This window comes from Coregonus lavaretus (assembly GCF_964263955.1).
Source record: "Coregonus lavaretus genome assembly, chromosome: 4".
Lineage (NCBI taxonomy): Eukaryota > Metazoa > Chordata > Actinopteri > Salmoniformes > Salmonidae > Coregonus > Coregonus lavaretus.
Genome location: NC_139991.1, coordinates 74,546,205 through 74,558,537, shown reverse-complemented (window position 1 = coordinate 74,558,537; position 12,333 = coordinate 74,546,205). Strand labels below are relative to the sequence as shown.

The following is a 12,333-nucleotide window of genomic DNA, read 5'->3' as shown; positions in this document are numbered from 1 at the left end:
AATTACGGAGTCAATACCGTTGAGTGCAACTGTCATAGGGCTAGCGTAGCATGTCACAGGGCTAGCGTAGCATGTCACATGGCTAGCGTAGCATATCACAGGGCTAACGTAGCATGAAAGAGGGCTAACGTAGCATGACACAGGGCTAACGTAGCATGACAGAGGGCTAACGTAGCATGACACAGGGCTAACGTAGCATGACAGAGGGCTAACGTAGCATGTCACAGGGCTAACGTAGCATGTCACAGGGCTAACGTAGCATGACAGAGGGCTAACGTAGCATGACACAAGGCTAACGTAGCATGACACATGACAGAGCAAATCTGTCTTCGGAAGGTGAAAGCCATGACGTAGTCACCAAACACAAGGTGCAAAAGAAAGGCTGAGGTATGAGGTCATTACACATATTCATCCAATGTGTCATCCATCACCTTCCACTCAAAATGACACAATTGTAACCATTCTCGTTCTATCTCTCTCGTTTGACTATATTTTAATTTGTGTTTCACTCTGTTTCTTTTCCATAAACCTTTAAAATCATTTGGTCATATATTACACTTATGTGCCTTAATGGTCTGAGTATTTTTGTAAGGAACTAGAGATGAATAATGGCCTTTCAACACAAAAGTACCTGAAATGAGAACTGCCGTTAAAATTCATCCTATAATTGCTACAAAAATATACAATCAAGTGAAATATTCGTTATGTCATTTGATATATTACTGATGTTGAAAACTGATGTTTGATTTAGGAATTTTTTTATTTAAATTAAGCTCTTGCGGATAGCTTTTGGCATATTCCATCTGTTATACATTTGGGACTAAACTTAATATACATGTCTGACAGTCAAAAATGATGTGTTTTTAGCTGTGTAGCTCAGAATAAAATAGCAAAGTATCAGTCTTTGAAATGGCTTGGATGGCCTCATTGAATTTGCCATTTTTAAAACATAAGATAAAATGGCTACAAAAAATCTGAAGTAGACATGACCCAAAATGTTCTTCTAAGCACTGGGGTTTATACCCAGTCATGGAGAACTAACTGAGATTAAAAACCATTGCAGCGGTGAATGGTCGCGTTAACTCTCAAATCAGGAAAGACGCTTCACAGTCCAAATGCCAACTTCTTTATCTGTGTGTGGTGTTTGGCTGTGAATGGTTTTACAGAGAAACCAGAGTTCCATATTGAGCTGAACCTGAATTTCACATCCTCTCTAGCCTTCCTATGCAGACTACAGGCTGGCTAGCATGTGATGACTTGAGAGAAACAAACAGGCATTCTTTAGCAGAAGTTGTTTCTGAACAACTTGCAGAAGTTGCAGAGTTTGATACATTTCCCTCCCAACTCGGTGTTTGACTTTGTTCCTCCGGTAATGATGGGGGGGTCATGTCCTCTGTAGACAATGGTGGGGCGAGGGAATAGCATCTGGAAGGCACGGCTTAGTCCCGAGCCGTTGGGTCCCTGACAAGGCCTGCGGGTCACCTCCATTTTTAGTAACTTTATCAACGTTTTTTTTTTACAAGAGAGAAGCTTTTGTTCCTCCTCTGTGAACCATGATGCACGTGATCTTTTCTCACCGAATGCGATTTCACAATAGGCCCGGGAGGTCTCACTTTGTCCTGCTGCAAAAAAAACAAGAGAGAGAAAAAGAGGGGAAACCCAAATGTAGACATGGAGGGGAATCGTCTACGATCTGAAGGTTGACTGTTGGGAATATATTGCTAATGAAGGATTCCGTATTATGGGATATGATTTATGATAATGTATGTGCATTATCTGTACGTGAATAGTGACTTAAAATACACCATGGACATGCAGAGCAGAATATTTCCAAAAAAATATCAGAGGGGGTTTTGTTGTCAAGAAGAGGAGGGGTTTGGGGTCAAGCTTCAAGTAAACCATGATCTGGTCCACTGATTTAACCCTCACATAAAATAATTTCCACAAAAACACTTCTAACAGTGTTTCTTGATGTTTTACTGCTGGACTTTTGTCTCTCATTTGCACTAGAGAGCCAAGGCAATGAAACCACTTTAAATGGGCAGTGCAGTTAAAAATGAAATTTTGCACCAAAAAAAAAGGAAAGAAAAACAAGATATTTCAACCCTATGAGGTCATAGGGCTCTGGTCAAAAGTAGTGCACTATGTAGGGAATAGGGTGCCATTTGGGGGTGCAACCTTAATTTGGAAACCCATCATCCTCCCCTTCCCTCTGGATAGAAATCTGTAGCAGATGAACATTGACTCGGTGCCCTCAGCAACTGGAATCAAGGCGCATTTAATACCCGTGACTGAGTGAACTTGTGCCGATGTTTATTTGTTAATTCCCAGAGCTTTTCATGTCCTTGCTTGTTTTTCGGCAACGACACATGGTTATGGTTTCATGCTAGTGTGTCCTCCTCGGACCAGGTTGGGTGTATTTTTTTGTCCTCTGGTCTTGATCGTGTTGATAATGTGTTGGTAATGTCAATAATAGGGTCGCAACATTTTTCCGAAATACATGTTGGATTTCCTCGCAGTTTACACCCTGCTTATTCGAGAAATCATGCAACCAGGATTTCTGGGAAAAAATACGTTTTGGGAAAGTTTTAGGAATTTTGCTAGCCTTGTTTGTGGTATCATGGCATGATAAGGAGTGTCAAGGAGTGGCATGATGGCACAAACAGACTAGAATTTTGCAACCTTAGTCAATAATATTATTTTTCTCTCTGTGACTGTAGCATGGGTGTGAGTCACGACAACGACCACCAGTCGTGTGCGGACGGCCTCCACATCATGTCGGGAGAGTGGGTCAAAGGTCAGAACCTGGGCGACGTTTCCTGGTCCGGCTGTAGCCGTGACGACGTGGAGAAGTTCCTCCGGTAAACCAGCCTCCTCTTCCTCCTCTTTCTTCCTCCCTCTCACCCTGATAATTAATCATTTCATTCATTTCATTTCATTAATTGGATGTCAGTTTGACCAACTTAAACGTTAAAATAACGTTTATATATTTATTAATTTCATAAAGGTTATTTGAAGTCCATTGTCACTACCCCGTGTCATCCATTTCACAGAGAACAGGACGCCCTTTTCGTGCATACTTCAATGTTTCACTCCTCTCCCCCCCCCCAGTGACAGTATGCATGCATGTCTAAAGAATTGTTTACAACATCAACAACAGCCACAGGAGTCATGCTGTGGAGGAATGCAGTTTGACGTTTATTGTCATGAATCTTGCCCTGGAGGCAGAACTGTGCGATTTTCACTAGATCGGCCAGCTGCAAAGTCAAAATTGGCTATACCGAAAACAATTCATGAAAACGAAAATTAGCTTTTTTAGTCTTCATTTAAGATTCACGACAATAAAAGCCAACCTGCTGGAGGAATGAGGGATTGAATGAGACAGCTGAAAGCTGTGGAGGAATGAGGGGTTGAATGAGACAGCTGAAAGCTGTGGATGATTAGTTGACCATAGTACAGTAGTAAAGTACAGCCAGTGCAGCTGGGAATTTGGCCAGGGCCCGTACTCACAAAGCGTCTCAGAGTAGCAGTGCTGATCTAGGATCAGTGTTTGGCTTTTAGATCATAATTAATAAGATTATATCGACAGGGGGAACCTGATTGTAGATCAGAACTCCTACTCTGAGACGCTTTATGAATACAGACCTGGGTTCAAATAGTATTTGCCATAATGACGTGAAATGCCCTCAATAGGAAGCCATAGTGACGTGAAATGCCCTCAATAGGAAGCCATAGTGACGTGAAGTGCCCTCAATAGGAAGCCATAATGACGTGAAATGCCCTCAATAGGAAGCCATAGTGATGTAAAATGCCCTCAATAGGAAGCCATAATGACGTGAAATGCCCTCAATAGGAAGCCATAGTGACGTGAAGTGCCCTCAATAGGAAGCCATAATGACGTGAAATGCCCTCAATAGGAAGCCATAGTGACGTGAAGTGCCCTCAATAGGAAGCCATAATGACGTGAAATGCCCTCAATAGCAAGCCATAGTGATGTAAAATGCCCTCAATCGGAAGTCACTACTTTTCCAGGTTAGCGGAGAGTGACTCAATAGAGAACGTTCCTGTGTGTGTGTGTGTGTGTGTGTGTGTGTGTGTGTGTGTGTGTGTGTGTGTGTGTGTGTGCATGCACGCGTGTGTGTCGTAGGTCCAAGGCCAGTAGTTGTCTCCTCCAGACCGACCCGCTGAGCTTGAACTCAGTGATCCTGCCATTCAAACACCCAGGGATGACCTACACGGCAGATGAACAGTGTCAGATCCTCTTCGGCGCCACCGCCTCCCACTGTCAGAACATGCAGGTGAGTGGAAGCACTGGGAAATGAGAGTGAACTGCATCGCTGCATCAGAAATGCAGCGACGTTTTGTTTCTTCTAAGGGTGCATTCACACTGAGCAGCACAGCGTAAAATGGCGGCGCCAAATGAATGTATTTCAATGGGGAAGGTGCACTGGGGTGGTGGAGGGGAACGTGCATCAGTTTGCTTGAGGTTGCAGCACACCATGCACTGCCTCAAATAGCACATAGCTTATACTCTGTTACCTCTGTGTGGGTTGCATCGCCAGCCCATCCTACATCTGAACAGAGCATGTTGAGATCAGTACCTAGTACTATTAAAGACAAGATTTGGGATTGATTATGTATGGAAGTTCTCCACTTACTAAGATGACAACAACAACAATGTCATATTTCTAAGACTAGAAAATGACTCAAATTAAAATAGACTTCCTACATAGCAGAAATCAAAGCGATCTTGACTTCATTGATTCCTACTGATGTTCCTATGGCACGCTCACTGAAATACATACTTTTTTTATTGCACTGTTGGTACTATATGTTTGTCACCATGTCACTATGGAGACACTGTATTTTTGTCACTATGGAGACACTGTCTGTTTGTCACCATGTCACTATGGAGACACTGTCTGTTTGTCACCATGTCACTATGGAGACACTGTCTGTTTGTCACCATGTCACTATGGAGACACTGGTATCAACCACATCCATCAGTTCCAGAATATATCTCCCTTTCCGAAAGGAACAGATCTCTATCTCTCTGAGAACCCTACAAATCACTCTTCCGAGGTCTCGGGGGGGAATGTTTTTACTGTTTCGATAACCGCTCGAGCTGTAATTCATAAAAACTGAGACATATGAACCATATGAACTCTCCCACCAGTCGCTCTGAGTGAATCCTTAATCTCCACCATGAATCACCAACAATCGTTTTTTTAAACGGATGACAGATAAATTCAATAAAGAATTACCAAAGATTTGATCGAGGTTCCTCACGCCGCGTCCTGTCATGATAAGATGCCGGTGCAGCCTCGCCGGTGGACCCGTTTATACCCCAGAGGCTCAGCAATCTCGTAAAAGCAACCCATTAATTAAGCTGTGTTATCAGACGCCATGGCAACCGCTGTGTTTACAAACCAAACACTCCCCTCAATGCCATTGTGATTTTTTTCCACCAAAGTGCGATCCTGATAAATAAAACAGTTTGAAGAGGACGTGAGCTTTTTATCCACCGTTGGGCTCAGAAAGCTGCATTTAGAGCCTGCCTGCAATCATTTTTATGGGCCAATGAGTTTTTTTTAAATGGAGAATGTTAGGTGTGTTGTGTTATCGTTGTCAGGTGCTAATGGAAAACAAGAGGTCAGTTTTCCTTGTTTTCTCGTTAAACCCTGAGTTTGTTGCAAATGCATGTGACCACTGTGTTGTTGTTCGAATCCCAGATTGCTCCTTTAAAAAGACGTGGTGGGGGCCTAATGTAAAGCCTGGAAGTGGTTAGAGATCCTTCACCCAACAGGAGGCTACTTGGAGCATCTGGACCCTTTAACCATGTAACCCCTACACCCTTTAACCATGTAAAACCTACACCCTTTAACCATGTGAACCCTACACCCTTTAACCATGTAAACTCTACACCCTTTAACCATGTGAACCCTACCCCCTTTAACCATGTAAACTCTACACCCTTTAACCATGTGAACCCTACACCCTTTAACCATGTGAACCCTACACCCTTTAACCATGTGAACCCTACACCCTTTAACCATGTGAACCCTACACCCTTTAACCATGTGAACCCTACACCCTTTAACCATGTAAACTCTACACCCTTTAACCATGTGAACCCTACACCCTTTAACCATGTGAACCCTACACCCTTTAACCATGTGAACCCTACACCCTTTAACCATGTAACCCCTACACCCTTTAACCATATGACCCCTACACCCTTTAACCATGTAAACTCTACACCCTTTAACCATGTGAACCCTGCACCCTACACCCTTTAACCGTATAACCCCTACACCCTTCAACCATGTGAACCCGACACCCTTTAACCATGTAAACCCTACACCCTTTAACCATGTAAACTCTACACCCTTTAACCATGTGAACCCTGCACCCTACACCCTTTAACCGTATAACCCCTACACCCTTCAACCATGTGAACCCGACACCCTTTAACCATGTAAACCCGACACCCTTTAACCATGTGAACCCTACACCCTTTAACCATGTGAAATAACACCCTTTAACCATGTGAACCCGACACCCTTTAACCATGTGAACCCTACACCCTTTAACCATGTGAACCCTACACCCTTTAACCATGTGAACCCTACACCCTTTAACCATGTGAACCCTACACCCTTTAACCATGTGAACCCTACCCCCTTTAACCATGTGAACCCTACCCCCTTTAACCATGTGAACCCTACACCCTTTAACCATGTGAACCCTACACCCTTTAACCATGTGAACCCTACACCCTTTAACCATGTGAACCCTACACCCTTTAACCATGTGAACCCTACCCCCTTTAACCATGTAAACTCTACACCCTTTAACCATGTAAACCCTACACCCTTTAACCATGTGAACCCTACACCCTTTAACCATGTGAACCCTACACCCTTTAACCATGTAAACCCTACACCCTTTAACCATGTGAACCCTACACCCTTTAACCATGTGAACCCTACCCCCTTTAACCATGTGAACCCTACACCCTTTAACCATGTGAACCCTACACCCTTTAACCATGTGAACCCTACACCCTTTAACCATGTGAACCCTACACCCTTTAACCATGTAAACCCGACACCCTTTAACCATGTGAACCCTACACCCTTTAACCATGTGAACCCTACACCCTTTAACCATGTGAACCCTACACCCTTTAACCATGTAAACCCGACACCCTTTAACCATGTGAACCCTACACCCTTTAACCATGTAAACCCGACACCCTTTAACCATGTGAACCCTACATACTTTAACCATGTGAACCCTACCCCCTTTAACCATGTGAACCCTACCCCCTTTAACCATGTGAACCCTACATACTTTAACCATGTGAACCCTACCCCCTTTAACCATGTGAACCCTACCCCCTTTAACCATGTGAACCCTACCCCCTTTAACCATATGAACCCTACACCCTTTAACCATGTGAACCCTACACCCTTTAACCATGTGAACCCTACACCCTTTAACCATGTGAACCCTACATACTTTAACCATGTGAACCCTACCCCCTTTAACCATGTGAACCCTACCCCCTTTAACCATGTGAACCCTACCCCCTTTAACAATGTGAACCCTACCCCCTTTAACCATGTGAACCGTACACCCTTTAACCGTGTAACCCCTACACCCTTTAACCATATGAACCCTACACCCTTTGACCATATGAACCCTACACCCTTTAACCATATGAATCCTACACCCTTTAACCATATGAATCCTACACCCTTTAACCATATGAACCCTACACCCTTTAACCATATGAGCCCTACCCCCTTTAACCATGTGGACCCTACATCCTTTAACCATGTGAACCCTTCCCCCTTTAACCATGTGAACCCTACCCCCTTTAACCATGTGGACCCTACATCCTTTAACCATGTGAACCCTACCCCCTTTAACCATGTGAACCCTACATACTTTAACCATGTGAACCCTACCCCCTTTAACCATGTGAACCCTACCCCCTTTAACCATGTGAACCCTACATACTTTAACCATGTGAACCCTACCCCCTTTAACCATGTGAACCCTACCCCCTTTAACCATGTGAACCCTACCCCCTTTAACCATGTGAACCCTACCCCCTTTAACCATGTGAACCCTACATACTTTAACCATGTGAACCCTACACCCTTTAACCGTGTAACCCCTACCCCCTTTAACCATGTGAACCCTACACTCTTTAACCATGTCAACCCTACACACTTTAACCATGTGAACCCTACATACTTTAACCATGTGAACCCTACACCCTTTGACCATATGAACCCTACACCCTTTAACCATATGAACCCTACACCCTTTAACCATATGAACCCTACACCCTTTAACCATATGAACCCTACCCCCTTTAACCATGTGAACCCTACATACTTTAACCATGTGAACCCTACCCCCTTTAACCATGTGAACCCTACCCCCTTTAACCATGTGAACCCTACCCCCTTTAACCATGTGAACCCTACATACTTTAACCATGTGAACCCTACCCCCTTTAACCATGTGAACCCTACATACTTTAACCATGTGAACCCTACACCCTTTGACCATATGAACCCTACACCCTTTAACCACATGAACCCTACACCCTTTAACCATATGAACCGTACACCCTTTAACCATATGAACCCTACCCCCTTTAACCATGTGAACCCTACATCCTTTAACCATGTGAACCCTACCCCCTTTAACCATGTGAACCCTACCCCCTTTAACCATGTGAACCCTACATACTATAACCATGTGAACCCTACCCCCTTTAACCATGTGAACCCTACCCCCTTTAACCATGTGAACCCTACCCCCTTTAACCATGTTAACCCTACACCCTTTAACCATGTGAACCCTACCCCCTTTAACCATGTGAACCCTACCCCCTTTAACCATGTGAACCCTACATACTTTAACCATGTGAACCCTACACCCTTTAACCGTGTGAACCCTACCCCCTTTAACCATGTGAACCCTACCCCCTTTAACCATGTGAACCCTACACCCTTTAACCATGTAAACCCTACACCCTTTAACCATGTGAACCCTACATACTTTAACCATATGAACCCTACACCCTTTAACCATGTGAACCCTACATCTTTTAACCATGTGAACCCTACCCCCTTTAACCATGTGAACCCTACACCCTTTAACCATGTGAACCCTACCCCCTTTAACCATGTGAACCCTACACCCTTTAACCATGTGAACCCTACATACTTTAACCATGTGAACCCTTCCCCCTTTAACCATGTGTACCCTACCCCCTTTAACCATGTGAACCCTACATACTTTAACCATGTGAACCCTACCCCCTTTAACCATGTGAACCCTACATACTTTAACCATGTGAACCCTACCCCCTTTAACCATGTAAACCCTACACCCTTTAACCATGTGAACCCTACATACTTTAACCATATGAACCCTACACCCTTTAACCATGTGAACCCTACACCCTTTAACCATGTGAACCCTACCCCCTTTAACCATGTGAACCCTACCCCCTTCAACCATGTGAACCCTACTCCCTTTAACCATGTGAACCCTACATACTTTAACCATGTGAACCCTACCCCCTTTAACCATGTGAACCCTACCCCCTTTAACCATGTGAACCCTACATACTTTAACCATGTGAACCCTACACCCTTTAACCATGTGAACCCTACCCCCTTTAACCATGTGAACCCTACCCCCTTTAACCATGTGAACCCTGCATACTTTAACCATGTGAACCCTACACCCTTTAACCATGTGAACCCTACCCCCTTTAACCATGTGAACCCTACCCCCTTTAACCATGTGAACCCTACACCCTTTAACCATGTGAACCCTACCCCCTTTAACCATGTGAACCCTACCCCCTTTAACCATGTGAACCCTACATACTTTAACCATGTGAACCCTACCCCCTTTAACCATGTGAACCCTACCCCCTTTAACCATGTGAACCCTACATACTTTAACCATGTGAACCCTACACCCTTTAACCATGTGAACCCTACATACTTTAACCATGTAAACCCTACACCCTTTAACCATGTGAACCCTACATACTTTAACCATATGAACCCTACACCCTTTAACCATATGAACCCTACACCCTTTAACCATATGAACCCTACCCCCTTTAACCATGTGAACCCTACCCCCTTTAACCATGTGATCCCTACACCCTTTAACCATGTTAACCCTACACCCTTTAACCATGTGAACCCTACCCCTTTAACCATGTGAACCCTACCCCCTTTAACCATGTGAACCCTACATACTTTAACCATGTGAACCCTACCCCCTTTAACCATGTCAACCCTACCCCATTTAACCATGTGAACCCTACATACTTTAACCATGTGAACCCTACCCCCTTTAACCATGTGAACCCTACCCTCTTTAACCATGTGAACCCTACCCCCTTTAACCATGTTAACCCTACCCCCTTTAACCATGTGAACCCTACATACTTTAACCATGTGAACCCTACACCCTTTAACCATGTGAACCCTACCCCCTTTAACCATGTGAACCCTACACCCTTTAACCATGTGAACCCTACATACTTTAACCATGTGAACCCTACCCCCTTTAACCATGTGAACCCTACCCCCTTTAACCATGTGAACCCTACCCCCTTTAACCATGTGAACCCAACATACTTTAACAATGTGAACCCTACCCCCTTTAACCATGTGAACCCTACCCCCTTTAACCATGTGAACCCTACACCCTTTAACCATGTGAACCCTACATACTTTAACCATGTGAACCCTACACCCTTTAACCGTGTAACCCCTACACCCTTTAACCATGTAAACCCTACACCCTTTAACCATGTGAACCCTACATACTTTAACCATATGAACCCTACACCCTTTAACCATATGAACCCTACACCCTTTAACCATATGAACCCTACCCCCTTTAACCATGTGAACCCTACCCCATTTAACCATGTGAACCCTACACCCTTTAACCATGTGAACCCTACCCCCTTGAACCATGTGAACCCTACACCCTTTAACCATGTGAACCCTACCCCCTTTAACCATATGAACCCTACCCTCTTTAACCATGTGAACCCTACCCCCTTTAACCATGTGATCCCTACACCCTTTAACCATGTGAACCCTACACCCTTTAACCATGTGAACCTTACCCCCTTTAACCATGTGAACCCTACCCCCTTTAACCATGTGAACCCTACATACTTTAACCATGTGAACCCTACCCCCTTTAACCATGTCAACCCTACCCCCTTTAACCATGTGAACCCTACATACTTTAACCATGTGAACCCTACCCCCTTTAACCATGTGAACCCTACCCCCTTTAACCATGTGAACCCTACTCCCTTTAACCATGTGAACCCTACATACTTTAACCATGTGAACCCTACACCCTTTAACCATGTGAACCCTACCCCCTTTAACCATGTGAACCCTACACCCTTTAACCATGTGAACCCTACATACTTTAACTATGTGAACCCTACCCCCTTTAACCATGTGAACCCTACCCCCTTTAACCATGTGAACCCTACATACTTTAACCATGTGAACCCTACCCCCTTTAACCATGTGAACCCTACCCCCTTTAACCATGTGAACCCTACATACTTTAACCATGTGAACCCTACCCCCTTTAACCATGTGAACCCTACCCCCTTTAACCATGTGAACCCTACATATTTTAACCATATGAACCCTACACCCTTTAACCATGTGAACCCTACACCCTTTAACCATGTGAACCCTACCCCCTTTAACCATGTGAACCCTACACCCTTTAACCATGTGAACCCTACCCCCTGTAACCATGTGAACCCTACCCCCTTTAACCATGTGAACCCTACATACTATAACCATGTGAACCCTACCCCCTTTAACCATGTGAACCCTACCCCCTTTAACCATGTGAACCCTACATACTTTAACCATGTGAACCCTACCCCCTTTAACCATGTGAACCCTACCCCCTTTAACCATGTGAACCTTACACCCTTTAACCATGTGAACCCTACATACTTTAACCATGTGAACCCTACCCCCTTTAACCATGTGAACCCTACCCCCTTTAACCATGTTAACCCTACCCCCTTTAACCATGTGAACCATACCCCCTTTAACCATGTGAACCCTACCCCCTTTAACCATGTGAACCCTACATACTTTAACCATGTGAACCCTACACACTTTAACCGTGTAACCCCTACACCCTTTAACCATGTAAACCCTACACCCTTTAACCATGTGAACCCTACATACTTTAACCATATGAACCCTACACCCTTTAACCATA

At 44.2% G+C, this 12,333-nt stretch overlaps 1 protein-coding gene across 1 annotated transcript in view; it reads left to right on the top strand.

Annotated features, from left to right (window-relative positions):
• Window positions 1-12,333, top strand: part of LOC311127834 (A disintegrin and metalloproteinase with thrombospondin motifs 19-like) — a gene marked incomplete at its 5' end in the record, with an annotated part of 161,703 nt that overhangs the window by 42,362 nt on the left and 107,008 nt on the right. The window contains 2 exons of the mRNA XM_084159715.1: window positions 2,721-2,861; window positions 4,148-4,298. Of these exons, the coding sequence (XP_084015841.1) occupies window positions 2,721-2,861; window positions 4,148-4,298 (292 nt within the window). The remainder of the gene's footprint in view (window positions 1-2,720; window positions 2,862-4,147; window positions 4,299-12,333) is intronic.